We start from the raw sequence: 24220 nt of genomic DNA on the forward strand, positions 1-24220 counted from the left end.
TATAAACTGCACTGAAAAAAACTTTGGACACAACCAATTTTTAAAAAATTCATTATCAATCTGAGAAGGGAAAATCTGATTTTAATTTTCATGTTTCATTATTAATGAGGCAAATCAGCTCGTAACAACAAAAAAGCTTTTAAGTAAACAGCCTGTTTATGTGTGCTGCCTACAATAATCACGTGTGCATTCCCCTTAACCATTCTCGACTGGTCCATTTGTTGTGTAGAGTGCAGACCTCAACCCTGTCTCTAATAATTAGCACTGAAAATATTTTTCTCCCAGTTTTTTAAACTTTGTATATGGAATATTTTCTTTTCCTGCGTAGAAGTATCAAATTATTTTTCTTTATGGCTTCTGGTTTTTGTTTCTTTACACCAAGACCATTTTCAAAATTTATTCAAAATTAAAATGCTTTTTAAGGTGTTAATTTTAAGATAAAATCTGACATACTTGGCAGATTGGCATGAGGAGTGACTGTGGGCAAGCTTCCTACCTTTACCCATAAATGAGGGGAGAGAAGGGTGTGTGAGCATAAAATGTATCAGAATACACAGCCACAGGGAGCACACAGTAGAGGTGAGCTGCCCCATCTCAAGTGCCTCCCCCAGTGTCATAACATTGACTTACTACCTCACCTATTTTCTCAAAAAGTGAAAATGCTATCTTTATTAAATATATAAATAAAATAATTAAAAAATGAAATTATAACTTATTTCTTCACTTGTCTTTAGGAAAAGCACACCTATAGTGCATTTCTAAAGTTAATCTGCTGTTTAAGACCTACGGAAACAGCCCCACCGCTCCCAATCCACAGGGCCAGGGTCAGAGGAGTGGGAAAGCCCTGGCAGGCCCTGCGTCTCAGCTCAGAGACCTGCATTGTGTAAAAACTTGCTCAGACCGCTCGTATTGTATCACTGTTTTTGAACTACTTTTACGTTATCAACTCAAAGGTTCCCTATTTTCAGTTAAACATCTATAAAAGTCAGTAAGGAGCCCTCCTTTTACAGGCGTGCCTAACAGACAGGAAGGCAGCAGGGTGACGAAGCCCAGTGTAGGGCGAGGACTGCAGGACATACAAGCTGGTGAACAGAACATGTGTGGGACTGCAGGCTGCTTCTGTGCGCCCACACACGCGAGCTGCACACTGTGAGTTCGGATGCCCCAGGGTCCCTCCGCACACGGTGCTGCTGCAGGCACGACAGGCACTGGGGGTGGGATGCCAGCTGAAATGTACTCCTTTCTCCCTGGACTAAGTAATGCACTGAGCACAGGCATCAACAGGTGCTAAGACCACAGCTTTGTCTTTATGGACAGTAAACTGTACTACAGAAAATTCCCATCTCTGTCCCAGATATACCTCCTCCTCTGTTCCTTGGGGTCCTTGTTCAGACAGAGTTATCAACATCCACTAAGGAAAATGGGTAAATGTGAACACTCCTTTATACAGTTTTAAATTACACATGTTCTTGAAATGTAGTAAAATTATATGCTTGTTAGGAAAAACTAAAATATATGCACTATACACATTAATGTGCTTGGATAGAAATAGGAATATGTCTTCAAGTTCCACAGATACAGACACTCACCTCTTTTGTCATTAGGCTCAGGGTCTCCTCTGGGTACTGCTCTATAATCTGCAGCAGCCTGGGAAACTTCAGCCTGGCTTCACTGGAGTGTAATTTTAAAGCTTTCAACATTCTGTCCACCACAAGGGCAGGATATGTCTGCAGTTCTACGGACTCAGTAACTAACATGGACAGGGATAAAAACAGCCATGGTCAATACTAGTATATCCACTTACACATAAATTATAAATGTAACATGTAATTCTAGTTTCCCTTTTGGCTTATATTTTGTAGTATGTCATTTTTCCTCCCTAACAACTTCTTTAAAACACCAGAAGCAATTTTGGACTACAGATACAAGTTTCTATCTCGAAACTGAATGTTCTATGACATTACCCATTCTGCATGAAGCACGGTTTGCTTCCTGGGCTGGGAACATCAAGGGCAGCCACTGGTTCCTGAATTAATTCCAGGAACAAGAGTCAGGACACATAAAGCCAATAATACCAAACAAGCAAAACATGAAAGTGGAAGTTAAGTAAATGGAAAGCTGGAAGACAGCTTGACTCCAGGATAGAAGATAAGCAGGTCATGCTGCTTGGAGATGTCATTCCTTCTTAAAAAGGCAAGACTTTTCTCATTTAAAGCAAACACAAATAGGAAACCAAAAGTACGTACAAAGTTCTTAGACTTTACAGTAACCTAATGTGACACAATTTTCTTTTCTTTTGCAAGTCACCTGATGCAGTCTCTTCCTCCTCCCGGAGCCGTTGGTCACAGAAATCCACCAGTGCCATATAAGCATCTACCACCCCAGCTGTGGGCTGCGGGCACTGGCCGGAAGGGGCTTCCTCCTCAGCTGTCCTCGTGGCCTCGGAAAGGTGATGAAATGCTCTCTGGTGCAGCGCTGTGACCACCTAGAATTCACAGAGGTCTCAGAAAACCTGCCAGTGGGACTGAAGTTTTGTGGACAAACTCTACTTTCTACTTGTGAGGATAAAGGTAGAATACTTGTAATTCATTAGTCATCAATCCTATATAATAAAAGCCTAATATGCTAAGTGTCCGGTCGTCCGGTTGCCTGTTCAACCAAAGCGTAATATGCTAATGATATGCTAAGGCGGCTCAACTGCTCGCTATGACGTGCACTGACCACCAGGGGGCAGATGCTCCAACTGGTAGGTTAGCTTGCTGCTGGGGTCCTGCCGATCGGGACTGAGCGAGAGGGGCTGGACACGCCCTGGAATCCTCCTGTGGTCCCTCCCCAGCTGGCCAACCTCCCACGTCCCTCCCCAACCCCAATCATGCACTGGTGGGGTCCCTCGGCCTGGCCTTTGCCCTCTCGCAATCCAGGACCCCTTGGGGGATGTCAGAGAGCCGGTTTCGGCCCGATCCTGCAAGCCAGGCTGAGGGACCCCACTGGTGCACGAATTTGTGCACCAGGCCTCTAGTATATATATAAAAACCTAAGCAACCATATGACTGGACGACTGGCTGGTAGCCATGATGCACACTGACCACCAGGGGGCAGATGCTCAATGCAGGAGCTGTTCCCTGGTGGTCAGTATGCTCCCATAGCCAACCTCCTGCAGCTGGCCAACCTCCTGTGGCCCCTCCCCCCTGCTGGCCAACCTCCCACAGTCCCTCCCCCTGGCCAGCCAACCTCCTATGGTCCTTCCCGCTGGCCGGCCGGCCCCAATTGACCCCAATTGCCGGCCAGGCCAAGGGACTCCACCCATGCACGAATTCATGCACCAGGCCTCTAATAAAATAATAAATAGAGAAAGCTGGCTAAATGGAAAAGGGAGAGTCTGCCCTGATTGTGAAAGAGTAAGCAATTCCAGTAAGATCCTGAGCATATAAAATAAAAGAATAAGCCACGTGTGGGCCAGATAGTCCCCTAGTCACACAGAGTGGGCACCAAAAGTCCATGTGGATCACACAGCCCGTCAGGAATTTGAAGAGCTGGAAGTTGGCTCCCTGTGACCAATGTCCTGCACAGATGTCGGTAACATTGTGAAAAGAAGAAGCAAGGCTACACAACTAAAATGAGGTGGCTCCTGGTGAGATGAGGAGAGGCTGGTAACTATGAAAATACAAAATGATTTTAAAAAGCAGGCACTAAATAAAAAAAGTGAAAAGGGCTGGTTTGTCCCACAAACTAGTGGGAAACCTGAGTGGGGACAGATGGTGAAAACTCCATTAACAAAAGTCATGCAAGAACCATCCACATCATTTCAACACAAATTTCTTATTTTTAATGTTGAAAAAAGTGAATCATTTAAATAAACAGGAAAAACATGGAATATATCCATTTTCCACATAATAAATTTGGCTGGGCATAACTGTCAAATATATTATAAAAACGCAAAGTAATGCTCATTATTTATTTACTAGAGGCCCAATGCACGATATTTGTGCAAGAGTAGGCCTTCCTTCCCCCGGCTGCCGGCACCGGCTTCCTTCTGGCACCCAGGACCCGGGCTTCCCTCCAGCCGCCAGCAGGCACCTGGGACCCGGGCTTCCCTAGCAGCCCCGGCTTCATCCAGAAGGACGTATGATCTAATTAGCATATTACGCTTTTATTATTATAGATTTTCTCTACTTATTCCTTTTTAGTTTTTAAGGTCCAGGTTAAAACTAACCCTACTTAGGATCCTGAAATAATGGCTCTCTCATCTCAGCTATCAAAAAGCATTTAACCACCGAAACCGGTTTGGCTCAGTGGATAGAGCGTGGGCCTGCGGACTGAAGGGTCCCAGGTTCGATTCCGGTCAAGGGCATGTACCTGGGTTGCGGGCACATCCCCAGTAGGAGATGTGCAGGAGGCAGCTGATTGATGTTTCTCTCTCATCGATGTTTCTAACTCTCTATCTCTCTCCCTTCCTCTCTGTAAAAAATCAATAAAATATATATATGTATTTTTTAAAAAGGCATTTAACCTAATTCCTAAAGATTGGGAGTGAATTTCCATAATTCATTCTTTTGAAAACTGGTATATGATTATTCAAATAACATACTGTTTTTTAAAACTGTCTAATAAATCTTCATTTTAAGTAGTAGTTGAAAAGCAATAAAATGGAACAAAGTAGAATAAAGAAATTTCAGAGCTCTATATTTTGCCCCAAAACTGTAGTATCTCTTTCTTGTTTGGTGCTTCACTTAATAGATAGATAATCCACTGGCAATCAGATTCCCCCTTGGAATCAGCAAAACGGACAACTATTGAGAATTCCCATTGACTGAAGTTACTGGAAGTATATCACAAAACCTTAAAGATTAAGAATTTAAGCCCAACCAGTGTTGCTCAGTGGTTGAGCGTCGATCTATGAACCAGGAGATCACGTTTCAATTCCCAGTCAAGGCACATGCCTGGGTTGCAGGTTCGGTCCCCAGTGTGGGGCGTGCAGGAGGCAGCCAATCAATGATTCTCTCTCATCATTGATGTTTCTATCTCTCCCTCTTCCTTCCTTTCTGAAATTAATGAAAAAATATATTTTAAAAAAACAACACAAAATCTTATTGTGGTTTTAATTTGTATTTCCCTGATGACTAATGATGGGCATCTTTTCATTAAGTCTATTGGCCATCTTTGGAGAAGTGTTTATTCAGGTCCTCTGCCCATTTTTTAATTAGATTTTTTTTTTGGTGTTGAGTTGTATGTGTTCTTTATAAAGTTTGGATATTAACCTATCAGATGTATCATTGGCAAGTATCTTCTACCATTCAGTAAGTGGTCTTTCTGTTTTGTTAATGGTTTCCTTTGCAATGTAAAAGCTTTTTAGTCCATTGAAGTCCCATTTGTTTATTTTTGCTTTTGATGTATTTGCCATAGGAGACATATATCCAAAAAACATTGCTAAGTCCAATATAAAATAGATTATTGACTATGTTTTCTTCTAAGAATTTTATGGTTTCAATTCTTAAATTTAAGTCTACAGTCCATTTTATTTTTTTATATGGTGTAAAAAACTGGTCTCATTTCTTTCTTTCTTTGCATTTATCTGTCCACTTTTCCAACACCATCTATTGAAGAGACTATCTTTACCACACTGGATATTGTCTCCTTAGTATAGCTTAATTGAACACATAGGTGTGATTTTCTGGGCTCTCTATTCTGCTCCATTGATGTATCTCTGTTTTTATGCCAGTATCATGTTGTTTTGATTACTATAACCTTGTTGAAGTCCAGCTGATGTGGCTCAGTGGTTGAGCGTTGACCTATGAACCAGAAGGTCATGGTTCAATTCCCAGTCAGGGCACATGCCCAGGTTGCAGGCTCAATCCCCAGTAGGGGGCGTGCAGGAGGCAGTAGATCAATGATTCTCTCTCATCATTGATGTTTCTATCTCTCCCTCTTCCTTCCTCTCTGAAATTAATTTAAAAATAGATTTTAAAAAACAAAACAAAATCTTATTGTATAGTTTGATATCAGGTACTGTGATACTTGTTTTTCTTTCTCAAGATTGCTCTGGCAATCTTTTGGGACTCAATTAATATATTAGGATTATTTCTTCTAGTTTTGTGCAAAATGCCATGGTATTTTGATCAAGATTACATTGAATCTGTATTTTCCTTCCAGTGTTATGGCCATTTAAATGATATTAATTCTTCCAAACAATGAGCATGGTATATATATCTTTTCATTTATTTGTATCTTCTTCAATGTATTTCTTCAATGTCCTATCGTTTTCCAAGTAATAGTCTTAACCCTTTGGTTAAAAATTTATCCCTCGGTATTTTATTCTTTTTGGTGCAATTGTAAATGGGACTTTCTTAATTTCTCTGATAGTATGTTATTGGTATATGAAAGTGCAATTATTTCTAAATATTAATTTTATATCTTGCTACTTTATGGACTTCATTAATTAGTTTTAATGCTTTCTTAGTGAAGCCTTTAGGGTTCTCTCTAGATAGTATCAGGTCATGTGAAAATAATGAAAGTTTTACTTCTTCCTTTCCAATTCGAATAATTTCATTACTTTTTCTTGTCTGATTGCTGTAGCTAGGACTTCCAATACTGTGTTGAATAAAAGTGGTGAAAGTGGACATCCTTTTCCTGTTCCTGATACTAAGGAAAAAACTTCCAGCTTTTCACCATAGAGTATGATGTGAGCTGTGGGTTTGTCATATATGGCCTTTATTATGCTGTGGTATGTTCCCTCTGTCCCTGCTTTTCTGAGAGTTTTTATCCTTCTGTTTATGTGGAGTCATCACCTTAATTTGCAGATATTAAACAAACCTTGCACCTCTGGAATAAATCCCACTCGATCAAAGTATATGATCTTTTTAATACATTGCTAAATTTGGATTGCTAATAATTTGATTAGAATTTTTGCGTGTCTGTTCATCAGGGATATTGATCAGTAATTTTTCTTTTATTTTATTTTTTAATGTCTGTCTAGTTTTGGTATCGGGGTAATGCTGGCTTTGTAAAATGAGTTTGGGAATATTTTCTTCTTTAATTTTTTGGAATAATTAGAGAGTAGGCCTTAATTTTACTTTGAATATTGGTAGAATTCACCTATGAAGCCATCTGGTCAAAAACTTTTACTTAGTGGGTGTTTTATGATAACTGATTCAATTTCATTACTAGTTATCATTCTGTTCAAATTTTCTTTCTTCCCGATTTGTATAATTTGTTGTCACTTCTCCCCTTTCATTACTGATTTATTTGGGTCCTCTCTTTTTTTCTTGGTGAGTCTGCCAGTAATTAAAGATTTGTCAATTTTGTCTTTTCAAAGAGCCAGCTCTTGTTTTCATTGACCTTTTCTGTTTTTTTTTAAGACTCTCTCATTTATTTCTGCTTTGATCTTTATTATTTCCTTCTTTCTACTCACTTTGGGCTTTGTTTGCTCTTCTTTTTCTAGTTCCTTTAGGTATTAATTTTAGATTGTTTGAGATTTTTCTTGTTTCTTAAGGCAGGCCTGTATTGCTATAGATTTCCCTCTTAGAAATGCTTTGATTATTCTCATACTTTGGGTCATTGTTTCATTTTCATTTGTCTCAACGTATCTTTTTTTTTCTTCTTTCTACTCACTTTGGGCTTTGTTTGCTCTTCTTTTTCTAGTTCCTTTAGGTATTAATTTTAGATTGTTTGAGATTTTTCTTGTTTCTTAAGGCAGGCCTGTATTGCTATAGATTTCCCTCTTAGAAATGCTTTGATTATTCTCATACTTTGGGTCATTGTTTCATTTTCATTTGTCTCAACGTATCTTTTTTTTTATTATTATTAAATCTTTATTGTTCAGGTTACAGTTGTTCCTCTTTTTTCCCCCCATAGCTTCCCTCCACCCGGTTCCCACCCCCTATATCCTCCATTTCTGTCATGTTTTTTTGTCTCCGCATTTTTTATGCTTTCTTGGTGCACCCCCTAGTGGTCTTTGTGCGCAGTCTTGTTCTAGTTGAGCCTTGATTGTTGTAGTTAATACTAGAGGGATTTGACCACCAGGCCGACTGGCTGTGTGAATCAGCTGTGTCTGCCGCGGAAAACTTCTGTCCTCTGGGGAGGTGCTAATCTAGCCTTTGCCTGAGGCGATCCGGCAAATGGCTCTGCGCAGGGCTTGGGCGGGGCGGGCTCAACAGGGCGGGCGGAGGGAGCCGTTATGGTGCCCTCAGTCCTGTTCCCAGAGGCTCTGCTTCTCAGAACCCCCGGAACCGCTGCAAACCTCGGAGGGAAAGCTGCCTTCCAACTGATGCCAGACACTCCCGCTTCTCCCGTTTGGGTCCGAGTCCCCAGCGATTCGCCCGTATCTGGAGCTCAGAGTCTGAGACTCCCCCCTGACCGAAAACGACAACCGCGCTCTCAGCCACCAGCCCGCTTTGCGCGCGCACCTCCGCACCTGAGTATTTTCCACACTGCGCCTCCTCTGAGCCTCGGTGTGCTGATGTCTTTCCTTCTAGTTGAAGAGTCTCTCCTCAGCCAGCCTTCCTGTGGTTCTGGGTGATGTCCGTTCCGTCTTTTAGTTGTATTTTTGAAGTGGTTGTTTGCGGCAGCAGTCTCCGGTGTTTACCTATGCTGCCATCTTGCTCGGACTCCTGTCTCAACGTATCTTGAATCCTCCTTGATCTCATAGTTAACCCATTTATTAATTAGTAGCATGTTGTTTATCTTCCATGTGTTTGTATGTTTCCCAGTTTTCTACTTGAATTTCATTTCTAATTTCATACCATTGTGATCACAGAACATGCTTGATATGATTTCATCCCCTTACATTTATTGAGTCTTGTTTTGTGGCTTAGCATGTGGTCTAATCTGGAAAATGTCTCATGTGCCCATGTATATTCTGCCTTTTTGGGGTGAAATGTCTAAAAATATCAATTAAATCCACCTGCTATAATGTGTCATTCAACGCCATGGTTTCCTTGTTGATTTTCTGTCTCCCTCTTCTCCCCCACATGTTTTTGTCATTATATTTTACCTCTTTGTGTGTGTGTATTCCTTACTATTGTATTTACACATAAATTCATACTTTTGACTTTTTTATTGATTCACTGTTCTTACTATTTGCCTTTGTGAGATTTTTTTCTGTTCTACATTTTATTTTAATTTTTTCTATTTTTCTACTTAAAGAAGTCCCGTCAAGATTTCATGTACTGCTAATTTAGTAGTGACTGATTCCTTCATCTTTTGTTTGCCTGGGAAAATATCTTTCCTACAATTCTAAAAGATAACCTTGCTGGATAGAATAATCTTGGTTATAAGTTTTATCTTTTATCACTTTTAATAGAACATGTAATTGACCTTTGGGCCTGCAAAGCTTCTGTTGAAAAATCATCTGATGGTCTTACAAGAAATCCCTTGCATGTAAGTTGATGATTTTCGCATGATACTTTTAGTATTCTCTTTGTCTTTAATCTTAGGCATTTTAGTTGTAGGTCTCTTTGGGTTCATTTTTCTTCCCCCTCACCTAGGATATGTTTTCCATTGCTTTTTCAGAGAGAGTGGAAGAGAGGGAGGAAGATGGGGGGGAGGGGCAGAGAGACAGAGAGTAAAACATCAATGTGAGAGAGACACATCAACTGGCTGTGTCCTGCTCGCTCACTAACTGGGGGAAGGGAGCGAAGCACAACCCAGGCATGTACTCTTGAGCAAGAATTGAACCCGCAACCCTTAGGTGCGTGGGTGAACGCTCTAACCATTGAGAAACACCAGCCAGGGCTAGGGCTCTTTGGGTTCATCTTATTTAGGACTCTCTACACTTCTTGTACCTGGAAGTGTATTTCCGTCAAGAGTTTAGGAAATTTTTCAGTCATTATTTCTTCAAATAGAATTTGAATCTGTCTTTATCTCTTCTCTGATTGGGACCACTAAAATGTAAATGTTGGTGCCATTAATATTGTCCCCACAGGTCCCTTAAACTATCCTCATTATTTAAATTATTTTTTCTTTTTAGCTGTTCTGATTTGGTGTTTTCTGCTACCTTGTCTTCCAAATCGCTGATTCGATTCCCTGCTTCATTTAATCTGCATATTCTTTATTCAGTTTTGTAGCCTTAAACGCTGACTGGTTCTTTATTATATTTTCCATCTCTTTAAGTTCTCCTTGAGTTCTTCTGTTCTTCTCCCATGTTCACTGAGCATATTATAACCAGTGCTTTGAACTCTTTACCTAGTAGATTGTTTGTCTCTGTTTCATTTATATTTTTTTCCTGAAGTTTTGTTCTGTTTTATAGTTTGGGACCTGTTCCTTTGTCTCCTCATTTTTGCTGACTCTCTGTGTTTGTTTCCATATACTAGATATATCTGTTCCATCTCTTATTCTTGAAAGATTGGCCTTACGTAGCCAGGTGCTAGTGGTGTCTGTGTGGGGGTTATATGTGCCGTCCTGATGTAGTTGGGCCTCAATGGCTGCTGGAATGCCAGTGGGAGGGGCTGGCACTCAGGGTGACTGGCTGTGAGAGTCATATGTGACTTCAGTGGATGAGCTCTTGAGCAGGGGCTGATTCCACAAAGTGGGAGTTGCTTTATGGGGCTCTGGTGCCAGCTGAGACTGTCCAATGGGTGTGTTGTGTCTGGATCCTCTTGAGAGGGGCTTTGGTATGGGTTAGGGTCAGCACAGCTTGTGCCTGGTTTGTGGTCACCTGGTAGGAGCTACAAATTGATCTGCAGTTGGTAGCTGCTTGTGTTGGGCTTCGAAGTGCATGAAAGAGCCAAGCCAGCTATTGCTTGTGCTGGGCTTGTGGCTGCTCAGTTGGATCTAAGATTGGCCAACACTTACTCAAAGTTTGGGGCCACCTAGTGGGAAATACAATGTAAGCTAAAGCCGGTGGCTATTGTGTTGGGGCCACCTGGCAGGAGCTACAACGCACATTGATGCTGGCTACCGCTTGTGTGAAGTTATAGACTTCTGAGAGTCTGATCCATGAGCCAAGGCTAGACAACACTCTTGTGAGGTTTGTGGATTTTTGGAGAGTTTGCAATATAAGCTAGGCAGGCTGCTCATGGAGACAGGCAGATGAAAGAGGCCAGGGAGGGCACAGTAATCAAGGGCTTGGGTTATCAGGGAAATATGGGGTAGGGCAAATGTTAGCCAGGTTCATGGAGAGCACAGATGTAGTGCCCACCGGTGCTGGCCCAGTTGGGTGGGAAAAAGAGTTCAACGAAGGAAATGGCATGCCTACTAGTGTTTCTCTTCCCTGAGAGGGTTACCCTGTTCCCTAACCCTGCAGCCCTCTCTCTGAAGTTATTCAATAGTTCCTCTCCATGTATCTCAGGCTTAGAGCCGGTGAATTTCTGCATGGGCCCTTTAGAAGTGGCATTTCAGTCTCACAGAGCCATTTGCCTCTCAACATCATCTCTGTTGGTGTTCAAAGCCAGATGTATGGGGACTCCTCTGTCCAGCACAGGTGCCCTGGGCTAGGGAGGCTGGTGTGGGGCTGAGACCCCCCCTTGCTCCTCAGAGGGGCCTACAAAGCCAATCCATTCCTCTCATTTCTTAATTGCCACACTGTGGATGGAAGACCTACTGGTCTGCAATCGGACCCCCGCTACCTGTCTTGATGTGGTTTTTTCCTTATATCTTTAGTTATAGGCATTCTGCTCAGCAAAGGTTCAGGTGGTTCGTTCTATCACTGAGTTGTAATTATGATGTGATCTCAGGAGGTGGCAAGTTCAGTTGACCTACTCCACTTCAGTTGATCTTGACTCTGCCCTCTACCCATTATTTCTTTCATGCAGCCAAAAGGTCGCACAGTAAAGACATACAACATGCAAACACGAAAAGTTCACTCTCGTAATAAACATTACCTTTTCTACATTCTCTGAAGTGGATCCAGAAAGTTCCAAGATTCTTCTAGCCTTGCTTTCCTCAATTTCAGCAAGGCAGCTTGGCTCACTGCTGAGAGCATTAGCTATGATCCGGTAAGTTGTACCCAAGAGAACATTATGGTCACGGAAAGCCAAAATATTTTTGCTTAAGTAGCTTGATGTGTTCTCACCTATTGGATTAAACACACACACACATACAAATTCACACAGGATTTCTTTCAGAAGTAAATTAATACGATAAGGTAAAAAAAAAGTTTATAGTATATAAAAGTTGTTTTCTACTAAGAAATTAACTAAAATAAATCTTGATGTTATAAGAAACTAACTTCACACACTGGTTAGGTAGTCTTGAACTAATATTAATGAAAAATGTTCTTTGTTAGCAGTGACCATATCTAAGTACACAGAGGCTAAGCAAATAAAATACTAACTTTTATTCAAGTATCATCATTCTGCATTTTGTCACAGCACCTAATTCTATCTGTTACAAAGAATAAGAAATGGATTTATGCATAGCCATGAATAACCCATAGTTTTTTTGTGTATGTGTTTTTCCTTTCTTTTTTAAAAATATATTTTTATTGATTTCAGAGAGGAAGGGAAAGGGAGAGATGGAAACATCAATGATGAGAGAGAATCATCTATTGGCTGCCTCCTGCACGACCCGCACTGGGGATTGAGCCCACAACCCAGGCATGTGCCCTTGACCAGAATCGAATCCAGGACCCTTCACAGGCCAACTCTCTTTCCACTGAGCCAAACCCAGTGGGGAACCCAGAGTTTTTTAATTGATACTATTACCTGTTGCTGATAAAACAACAGAGACTAGAGACTGCCACATTTAAAGGTCTGATTCTTCCCGTTTAAAAAAAAAAAGCTGAAGGAGCTCATCACCATCAAAACAGTATTACAATAAACTGTAAAGGGACCTTTTTAAGAAGAAAATATGAATAAGAAAATATTGCAAAGAAAAAATTCTGACAAAAGCAAACATAATAAAATCAGTGAATCAATGAACACTAAAGCTAGTATAAAGGTTAAAAGGCAAAAGTAGGAAGATCATGAGTAAATACAACTGTAAATTAAGGGATACACACAAACACACGCGTAAAAGAAGTAGAAAAATGATGACAAAAACATAAACGTGAAGGGGGTAAGTAAAAATAGTAGTGAGTTTATTATGTCTTAAAACTTAAGCAACCATCAACTTAAAATACACTGCCATAAACACAGCTTGGTATATATCAAGTACAAGGTAACCACAAAGCAAAAATGTACAAGAATATACAGGAAATAAAGAGAAAGAAATCCGAATATAATACTACAGAAAGTTATCAACACATGAGAGAAGAGAATAAGAGAATAAGAAAGGAACAGAGAAGAACTACAGAAACATTAATAAAATGGCTGTAACTTCATACTATTACTACTTATTTTAAATGTAAATGGATTAAATACTCAAATCGAAAGACAAAAGGATAGGAGCTTTCCAAGATGGCTGCAGAGTAGCTGGAAGCTGTGCACACCTGCTCCCAGCCCCAAACCGGATTTACAGTGCAATTACAGAGCAATCAAGTTGGAAAACCAAGTGAGATACGGAACCAAGATGGTGGCATAGGTAAACACCTGAAATTGCTGCCTCGCACAACCACTTCAAAAATACAACTAAAAGACAAAACGGACATCATCCAGAACCACAGGAAGGCTGGCTGAGTGGAAATTCTACAACTAGAAGGAAAGAGAAAAGCACACTGAGACTCAGAGGAGGTACGGAAGTAAAGTGCAGAGGTACGGAGGCGCACACGGAAAGGGCTGGCAACTGAGGATGCGGCTGTCTTTTTGAATCGGGAGGGAGACACAAGCTCCCGACAGCTCTGAACTCCAGTTCCGGGCGAGTCTCTGGGGACCCAGACTCATACGGGGAGAAACTGAACTGTCTGGCATTGGTCGGAACTCGAGGGTGGCTTTCTCTCAGAGGTACTTGCAGTGATTACCGTGGGACAGAGACTCGGGGCCTCTTAGGGCAGGGCTGAGGATCAGCCATAGCTGCTTTCTCTGCCCTGTTGATTCCCTGAGACCCCACCCCACCCAAGGTGCGTGCAGAGGCTTTTGTATATGAATGCCCTGGCCCTTTGCAATCTAAAATTACCTAACAAACTGCAGCTGGGTCACAGAGACCCAGAACATCCAAAAGAAGGCCCAACCTGAACCTGCAGTGAGACCACCTAGGGGGCAGCTAGAGTTGGAGTCTCGGGCAGAGACGGAGGGATTTGGCTTTGAAGCCAGGACTACTTTCCCTTCATTGCGTGCCTGACTGCGTGATCCCCAAGTAGGGGACCCACTAGGCCCATCTCAGCTAACCTGGGTTCATCCTAGTCTCTCTTCAGAAGGTGGGGGAGGAAGACCAGGAACCTCAAGGGAAAGGCAGAGAAGCCGACAGGCAGGCAGACCTCAGGGAACCTGGGTCTTACCACAGATTTGCTCCCAGCTCGAAGCTGGAAGAAGCCGACCCTTTTACAGATTAGCCCCTCTCACGTACACACAGGTCCAGTCAACACCGACACACACAGTGAACAGCACTGTAGCTTCGGAGAGGTAGCCCAAGGCTGGTCACACACAATGTCTGACAGCAGCCTGCACCTGAACCCCATCCAAATGGACCCAGAACCAACACAACCAGTAACGAGCTTCAGACCACACTAGAGCTCAACCAAACTAGCTACACAAGCAGCACACCCAAGGGTGGATCCTGGCAGGCACCAGGCCATGCTGGGAGCAACCCCTGCTCAGGGAACAGCCCCCGCACAGTAAATGGTAACCATCTGTAGTCACCGAGCCTGAAGGGTTAACTCCACCCACAAAAGGGCCAACAGCAATCAAGCCTCAACTACAACAAGGGGTTGGGGGGGTTGGGGGGGTGACACACACATACTTCACAAGAGACTTTCCTGGAGCACGGAGCTCAGACGATGTGGAAGACTGTGCCACAGCCCAACAAGAACCGCCAGACTGCACCTACACAGCAGCTTGCACACCATGGTCGGGATGGAGCCTCACAGCCAGCCAGCCTGAGGCGAGATCCCACCCACAAATGGGCCAACGGCAATCAAGACTCAATTACAAAAGGAGGGCCCACATAACCCACACAAGAGACCTTCCTAGAGCATCCAGCTCAGGCGATCAAGGAGCTGCTCCACTGGGTCCCATAGGACACACTCCATAGGCAACCCCATGAACACTGGGAGTCACAGCAGTTCTATCTAATAAATAGTAACAAACACAAAGAGACAGCCAAAATGGGGCACAAAGAAATAGGTCCCAAATGAAAACACAGCGGAATCTCCAGAAAAAGAGCTAAATTAAATGGAGACAAGTAAAATATCAGATATATAATTCAAAGTAATGGTTATAAAGATGCTCAAGGAACTTAGTAAGAGCTACAATAGCATGAAAAAAACATAAACTCATGAAAAATAACAGTCGGAAATCAAGAGTACCATATCTAGCATCAAATACACTGGAAGGAATGAAAGTAGGTTAGATAAAGCAGAGGACTGAATCAGTGATTTGAGTGACAAGGGAGAAAAAAACACAAACCAGAGCAGCAAAAGGAAAAAAGAATTAAAAAGACTAAGGATAGCCCTAACCGGCTTGGCTCAGTGGATAGAGCGTCAGCCTGCAAACTGAAGGGTCCTGGGTTCGATTCTGGCCAAGGGCACATGCCCGGGTTGCAAGCCAATCAATGCTCCCCTATAGGGGGTGTGCAGGAGGCAGCCAATCAATGATTCTCTCTCATCATGAATGTTTCTATCTCTCTCTCCCTCTCCCTTCTCTGAAATCAATAAAAATACATTACCCCCCCCCAAAAAAAAGAATAAGGATAGTTCGAAAGAACTTCGCGACAATATGAAAACCTAACAACAGCTGCATCATAGGGGTACAGAGGAGAAGAGAGTGAGCAAAGGAGTTGGGTTAACTGGATGAAGGAAGGTGAAGAGATTAGTCAAAGAAGGTATCTGCATCACCTATGGACACAGACAACAGTGTGGTGAAGGCGTGAGGGGCAGCGCACGAGGGCTGGGTGGAGATGGGAAAAGGGGGGGATATCTCTAACAGTGTCAACAATAAAAATAAAGAAAAAAAAAGACAAAATGATAAAGACGATGTGGTACATATATACCATGATTATTCAGCTGTGAAAAATAATGAAATCATACCATTTGCAACAGCATAGATGAACCTAGAGCAGTGATGGTGAACCTTTTGAGCTCGGCGTGTCAGCATTTTGAAAAACCCTAACTTAACTCTCGTGCCGTGTCACATATAGAAATTTTTTGATATTTGCAACCATAGTAAAACAAAGACTTATATTTCTGATATTTATTTTATATATTTAAATTCCATTTAACAAAGAAAAATCAACCAAAAAAATGAGTTCGCGTGTCACCTCTGACACGCGTGACATAGGTTCGCCATCACTGACCTACAGGATAGTGTGCTAAGTGAAATAAGTCAGAAAGAGAAAAACAAATACTCTATGATTTCACATATATGTGGAATCTGAAGAACAAAATAAATGAACTAAGAAAACAGAAACAAACTCATAAATAACAAAACAAACTGATGCTTGCCCGATGGAAGGAGGGCTGAGGCTAACTGAAAAAATGAAGGGATTAAGAAGTACAAAGTGGCAGTTACAAAACAGCCATGGAGCTATAAGGTATAGAGAATATAGTTAATAATATTATAATAACTATATATGGTGCCAGATGGTGCAAGATTCACCAAGGGATCGCTTTGTAAATTATTTAACTATCTAACCACTATACTGTACACCTGAAACTAGTATAATATTGAAAGTCAACTGTAGTTAAAAAAATTTTTGAAGTAAAGGTCTGGTTTTTCATGTTACTGTGTGACTCTAGGAAAGATGATCCAGCCTTGGATAATCTTGCAGCGATGTGGAAGGTGGTGTGAGAGATGTGAGAGATGTGAGAAGGCGGTGTGAAAGAGAAAGGGTGCTGTCTCAGCAAAGGCCATCAACCACACCACCTGCTCATCCATGGGATGACCATCCTCTGACTGATTCGTCTCACATACACAACCATAACCACTGGCTCTGCTTATTTCACAAGGCTGATTCAAAGTCAGCCAAACCTTAACTACTAAATCAGTAAAATTATTTTTATAAGTACCAACTTTTATCTTCATATCAGCACACTCCCCCTATCCCTCCATCCCCCTCAAAAACAAACAAACAAACAAACAAAAAAACCCATTAAATATTTAAACCATTGTAAGGATGATTTTCTGATCCTGGGACCAATATAGAAAGACTGTTTTTCTTGTCTGCATATTTACTGAGGCAGATACTCTGATATGATACCCTGTCCTGCTGAAGAGTCAAATTTGGAAATATAATTGGGAGCATGTTCCATAATGGTGCTCCTATGTGCCTTTGGATATATGGTAACAGAGCTAGCATACCAGGTCCAAAAAATAATTAAGAGAAAGGTTTTCTCCCCCGAGTCTTAACAGGTATATTGTTATGAAAAGAGAAGATCTGAAGAAGAAAAAAGCTTTTTAATGTCTTATTTTACAAAGTAATTCTTATATGTAAACATTAAGATTCATAATTTAACTAAATATGAAAGAGGCTTTTACTTTCAATTCCATTTTATAGATACAGAAATAAAAGCTCCAAATGTCGTATGCACTAGCAATACTAAACTATAAAGTACCTTGGCTCCAAATATTTAATAAAATTATAAATACTTAATTGCCAATGTCAGACAAATCAACACAAATAATAGCTTTAGAAGACTACAGAGATGTAATATAGAATAGCATTCTTAAACTTGTATAGATAGAGCAGTTTCATACCCAACAAAGAGACTGTTTTCAACACGGAAAGAATCTGCTCCGGACGATTCTGGGTCTGGCTCTGGCTGTGTCTGAGCCGACAGTAGCTATGCACCCATCTCACCAGCCACTCATCTCTTGTTTTTGATTCTTTATGCAGGTCCTTCAATAGTTTCAAGGCAAGTGAGAAATTGTTCTATATAATAGAAGAGAGAAAGGAGTACAATGACATAAATGTAAATTTAGAAATAAAAGCATTTTACAAAAGAAGTTTTTTGTTAATTGGCCTGGTTTCCTTTATGTATGACAATTCACCTTAGAGCAGCTAATCCATCTCCTTAGCTTACATTAAATGTCTTTTTATTTATCACGTGGATATAATTCACATTTACAGTATGCAATTCAGTGTCTTTTAATATATTCAAAAGCTGGGCAATCATCACCACTGTCTCATTCAGAACATGTTCATCAACCCCAAAGAAACCTTTGATGTCAGAGGAATCGTGGCACGAGAGGTCCCCTTGATCTCTCCCTTGAAGTTACAACAATTTGAACAGTTACAAGTTTAAGAATGAATATGCTGCTCAACACAGAAACACGTATGAGAGATCCGTGTATTGAAACACTGTAAGGTGAGTGGGAAGGGAGCACTGCTGAGAGGGTGCCAGAGAGGCAGCCGGGAGGTCACTGCTGGTCTCAGCCGGGGAAGAATCAGGTTGCCACTGGCACTCCCTTCAGCCAGGACCGGGAGAGGGATGCAGTGAGCATTCCTGTGGGAGTGGCTGCTATGCATTGCAGCTAAACCCAGTGTCCTGGGCAGGGATGAAGGACCAAGGTGCAGCCATAGCTGTCTGGCAACTGCCAATGCCAAGCTGAAAAACAAAGCCACCAAGCCTGGCCATCTCCCCTCAGGCTCCGGGAGCTAGCAGGGGACCGCAGAAGAAGCTGTAGCAGTGAGTGCTGGGACAGAACACAAACCTTCTCTCCTATGCACCAAGTTCCTGCTATCATAACTTTATAATCTACTTAAGACCTGCCTTCTTTCTGCTTTTACTTCCTTCCATGTCCAACTAAGCAAACCCATCATCCCCACCATTCTCTTAGTGATATTCTCATATCATTAGCCTTTAGGTGTCATTTGCCAGGTGTCACCCCTATCTGGCAAAACCACACTCTGTGTTCATCAAAATGCAAGCCTTTTCTGCTCTTACACGTACGTCACTGCAGACAACACCAGCCGGTTCAGTGCTGTCTAAAAATCCGAGTGTGGTCAGCTTTCCCCACACAACCCAGAGAAATCTTTAAACCTCCTCACTTTCCTCAATCTCCTTCCGGCTCACTCGCTGCAGCTGACTTCACCTCCTACTTCTCAGAGAAAACAGATGAGCTCTCTCACTCTTCCTCACGTGGAAGCGCATTCTTCCTTCCCGTCCTCCATTCTGATAGCAGACTCACCTTTGCCCCGAGTCCTGTCCCCACCAGCCTCCACAAGGAATCTTATTTCACCAGTTACTCCTCCTCTGTATGTCCAATCCCTCCTGATTAGTTCCTTCCATTAGGATTTAAACATCTCCTGTCTCTTTTATCCTAGAAAGAATTCCTCCTGACCTCCCTTGCTTCTGGTCATGGCTTCTTTAGGAGCAGCCTGTGCTCACTGTCTATATTCTCTCCTCCAGCTTTTACCCAGTCCACCATCCATTATAATCTGACTTCTGTTACTCCAGTGAAATAGTTCTCACCAAACTCAACAGCAACCTCCTTATGTTACATGCAAGGGCACTTTTCAATCTTGAAAACCTTCACTCTCTTTGGTAACTGACACTGGTAATTTCTGGTTCTTACCCTGTGGTCTCACAGTGCCTTTGTAGGCTCCTCCTCCTGTGTTCACCCCAAAACTGTTGGTCTGTTTTGGGGACTGATCCTGGTTATCTTATCTCCTTCCATGGTTTCAATGACTATCCACATGCTAATCACATTGAGACCTCTATTGCTAGCATAACTCTTTTTCTCCAGAGCTTCAAATTTCTTATGTACAACTTAGTGAAGGGAAATTACAACTTGTCTTCAAGGCCTTGCAAATTCAACATGTCTCAAACTGAAGATATCATCTGCCCCACAAACTACTCTTCCTTCTTTATCCCCATCCACCCAGCTTCTCAGGTTAAAAACCTGGTTATCATCCTTCCTCCTCACAAACACAACTAGTCATCATGTCTCATTTGAGCAAACCCTCTCAATTTTCTTAAATCTGCCCACTCACCTCCATTTCCATGACCTCTAACCTAGATATGGCCACCATCATCTCTCACATGGATTAATATAAAAGCTTGCTAATCCTTTGCCCTTTCTTAGATCATTTCTTCTCACTACATCCAAAATGCATTTTAAAATTGCACATCTGATCACCCTGATCGCAGAGCTTTCTTGCACAAAGTTGCACAGCCATTTAGTAGGCGCTGAAATTTAACCTCTGCTCCACTCAGGGTCACTCCTGGGTCTTATGTGTTATTCCTGCTACCCTATTTCATCCTTGAGTTCCCAACTTAGACATCACCTTCTACTCCAAGCTTCCTTTGTTTCCATGACTGTCAGGTGTCCTTCCCATGAGGTTTTTAATGTTATGTATTATAATTGTTTGTCCACTTGTCTCTATTTTGTTCAACATGGTATCTCTAGCACCTAATGAAATGCTTGGTAATAAAAAAAAGGCAAAACTCAAATTTCACTTCTGCTACTTTTGACATTTTGAAGAATATGAGAAGGTAAATTAAAATAAACTGAAGGTTTTATATCATCTGATGACTTAAATTGTTCCTTTTCTCTCCATCTCCAACATTACTGGTATTGATAACTAACTCTATTTACCCCATTTTTTATGTGTGAATATTGCAGAAAAATTCTGAAAAGCCAATGTGCCACATGAAAGATATTTGGGTATTTTTGGTGGTTTTCACATATTTCCAACTAATATATTTATGATCCGTTTCTTTCCTCCTCTTTTCTCATCATGCTCCCCCCTCTCCCCCCAGGTGGGGAACTCTGAGCAGCAGTGCAGCAGTAGAGAGCATTCTTTGTCTCTCCATCTGGGATGAACACCCTGACTTCCCACTAAGAAGCTACACGCACCCCTCCTCAGCCATGTGTCATGGATGGCCTCTCCTGCTTGTAATCGAGCTAAAGTAGTGGGAGACAATGGCTGGTGCTTTCTGGAAAAAAAACCAAACATGCTTTTTTTGTTTGGTTTCATTTTTGCCAAGAAATAAGAGAAAAACCATTTCCGGGAAGATGTGGTATGGAAGAAGTAAGGTATAAAACATTCACAGCTATTTCCAACCACAAATGGTGACCTGGAGCTGCCAGAGAGTGCTGCTATGTAGGGTCTGAGCACTGAACCACTACGGTGGAAGGGAGAACCCACGGAGAGAAAGCAGGTCCTAGTCTTTGAAAGCTAGCTCTTCTAGACTTTTCATTTATGGGTACTAACAACTTTCCTTTATTCACTTGGGCTGCTTTGGGTTGGGTTTTCTGTTATTTGTAATATGAAGATTCCTAAATGATATAACATCTATCTCAGAGAAAAATCTATACGTGAACACAAACTTACAAAACAGAAATATTTATTACTTCTACTAGAAGTAGAAAGCAACATTCTTTGTTTTATAATAGCAATCAATTTAGGGTTATTAAAAAAAACAAGCTCTCCCAGTCTGTTCAAATATGATTTGATACACTTAAATAGTTTATATGCAACTTTTAAGTAAAGCATGATTATATGTTAATAAAGGGTCCAATTATCAAATGATAGAATTCTACAAACTAAATCTAAATATAATTTGTAACTAACTGGCAAGCATTCATTTTGCTAAAGCTCAAACCTGATATTAAGCTTATTTCCTTTTTCAATAACAGAAAATAATTATTTTGGTTGTTTTTTTAATCCTCACCCGAGGATATTTTTCCATTTATTTTTAGAGAGTGGAAGAGAGAGGGAAAGATAGAGAGATATATCGATGTGAGAGAAACACATCAATTGTTTGCCTCATGCACGCACCCCGACCAGGGCCCAGAAGGAGCCTGCAACCGAGGTACATAAATCTGAGTACCTACCTGCTTCCTTGCGCTCTCTATCATCTTCATTTTCATGGAAAACTTACAGCTCTTGACCAGAGAGCAAATGTCTTCTTCCTGCTCCCGCCCTTCCATCCTGTCACAGGAATCTGCATCCCCATCTATGTCCATACTGTGATCATCTGGAAGAGTAAGTTTCTCCTCTATTTTGCTGAGAAAGAAACATCTACACAAAACAAAGAAAAATGAGAATTTACGCCTCATGAAAGAAATCTTTGACATATAGGACACACTACTGGATAGCATTTACAGACAAAAATTTTATATTTATTAAAATTTTGCTCATTTTCTGGACTGTATATGTACACTCTAGGTACTGGATTTAATCTCCATCTTAATTAACTCTTTAAACATCACCAAGGATATTTCACAGAATTTTCCAGATATCATTCATCGTCTCCACCTCCACAAAAATAAAGCATTTAAACTCACAATTTTCTCTCTTAAAGGACAATATGCTAGTACCCTGTGTTGAGCCAAAAGTCATTTTTCTCCTTATATCTCCCAATCTAAACTTCTACTCTCCAAGGTGAAAAATATAAAGCAGCAAACAGGTTATAGTCACTGAAAATATTAAAAGATAACACTGTATTGCTATAAAATTATTTTTATTTGTACCACAATTTACATATTTGACTTTGTTCTAGTGATTTTATTTTCATTGTTAGCAATACTGGCAAACATACAAAAGTCACCACTGCTGAAATATCAACTAATTTCCTCTTCATCTAGGAACTAATTTCAATTTTCTTAGAAAAACTGTGGCCAGATAAACTAGTATGTCTCATATATACCTTTCTTTTGTTTCTGTGGTTATTCCAAAGATACAAGCTTCTCTAGTAATCTACCTGCTTCTGTGCTCCTTGCCCCCTCACCCAATACAAGGGCATTCCCTCCCTCCTAAGAGCTGCTACTATTTTTCTAAGTTTCGAATTTTTAACTATAAGAATAAGCAAGTACAAGTAATGGAAGAATCCCACTGGTGTAATCCAATAACAACACCATCTACAAAAATTCTCTTCCGCTGGTTCACAGATCTAAATGTAAGAACTACCTAAAACTGTAACATTTCTAGAAGAAGAAAAGACATAGGGGAATAATTTTGCACGATTTGCCTGGAATATCAGCTTGAAGGGGCTCTTGCTAGTCAAATGTGAGACAATTTAAACATGAAATAATTAAGGACAATAATGGATTACACTCCATTAAATAAAACTGGAGTCCATGATTCTATATTGATAATTAAAATTTAAGTAAACAAATAAATGAACAGATGGGGAGAAGGGAGGGCTCTTCCTTACAACAGGACGTAGACTGATAAACATGGAACACGTAGTGGGAAATTATCACCTTGCAACTAATATTGTCAAGATTGGCTTGAGCTAAGAGTAATGCACAGGTATGAAAAGTAGAGGGTTCTAATGAGAAGCAGGATATATGCAAGTCTCAAAGTATCTCCCACATTGCTTATAAGCTGCAAAGGAAATAAACAGGCATTTACACTGGAGAGACCGGACAGTATTTTAACTAGGGAATCAAAATTACTATAATCAGTAAAAGGCAGATGGATACTCTGCGCTTCCAGATGTGATAGCCTGAGAAGAATACTTCACTTCAGTGGTATTCTGGCTAGGGATGCATCATCTGAATGCAGCTAACCATAAGGATACATAGACAAACAAACTGAGGAACCTTCCACAAAAGTATCAATGGCATGAAAAAAGTCTGAGGAACTGTTCCAAATTAAAGGAGACTAAAAGATATACCAACTAAATGCAGTATATAACTCTGGACTGGATCCTGTCTTAGAAGGGGAGAAAATGCTTTAAAAGGCTTTAATGTGACAATTGACAAAACTGAAATTGAGGCTGTAGCTTAAAAATAAAAACTGTAAAGTTATTCTTGCACTGTGATTACTCTTTGAAAGAATACTTTTTGTAGGAAATGTACACTGGTAAGTAAAGAGGTAAGGGTTCTTATGTATACAACTTACCCTCAAATGGTTCAGAAAATAAATGTGTATGTGGAGAGAGAATTAAAAAGCTAATGTGGCAACATGTTAAAAAACAGTGAATCTGGGTAAAAGGTACACAGAAGAGTTTTATTTTTCTTGCAACCATTCAATAGATAAGAACTTATCCCAAAATAAAAAGTAAAAGAAGTATACAAAATTAAAGGTATAAAAAGTAAATTAAAATATAATGGCAAGACTATCACATGAGGGGTCAGGGAACTTGAATCCTACTGACTGTATATATTTGCGCAAAATAATTTACAACCTCTCTGGATCTATTACCTCCTCTCTTAAATATATGATTAATAACTGCCTTCTGGATTACCCAGGGTTGTTAAGGTTGAGGAAAAGAAAATGATCTCAGGCCGGGGAAGGTGAT

At 40.8% G+C, this 24220-nt stretch overlaps 1 protein-coding gene across 1 annotated transcript in view; it reads right to left on the reverse strand.

Moving 5' to 3' along the window:
- LOC102238664 (DNA-dependent protein kinase catalytic subunit) overlaps window positions 1–24220 on the reverse strand; it is a 41416-nt gene that overhangs the window by 15627 nt on the left and 1569 nt on the right. Inside the window, exons 3-7 of the mRNA XM_014532905.1 lie at window positions 21807–21993; window positions 17721–17895; window positions 11817–12007; window positions 2308–2485; window positions 1590–1750 (exon numbers count right to left, since the gene is read on the reverse strand). Of these exons, the coding sequence (XP_014388391.1) occupies window positions 1590–1750; window positions 2308–2485; window positions 11817–12007; window positions 17721–17895; window positions 21807–21993 (892 nt within the window). The remainder of the gene's footprint in view (window positions 1–1589; window positions 1751–2307; window positions 2486–11816; window positions 12008–17720; window positions 17896–21806; window positions 21994–24220) is intronic.

This window comes from Myotis brandtii, unplaced genomic scaffold, assembly GCF_000412655.1.
Source record: "Myotis brandtii unplaced genomic scaffold, ASM41265v1 scaffold922, whole genome shotgun sequence".
In the NCBI taxonomy this organism is placed as follows: domain Eukaryota; kingdom Metazoa; phylum Chordata; class Mammalia; order Chiroptera; family Vespertilionidae; genus Myotis; species Myotis brandtii.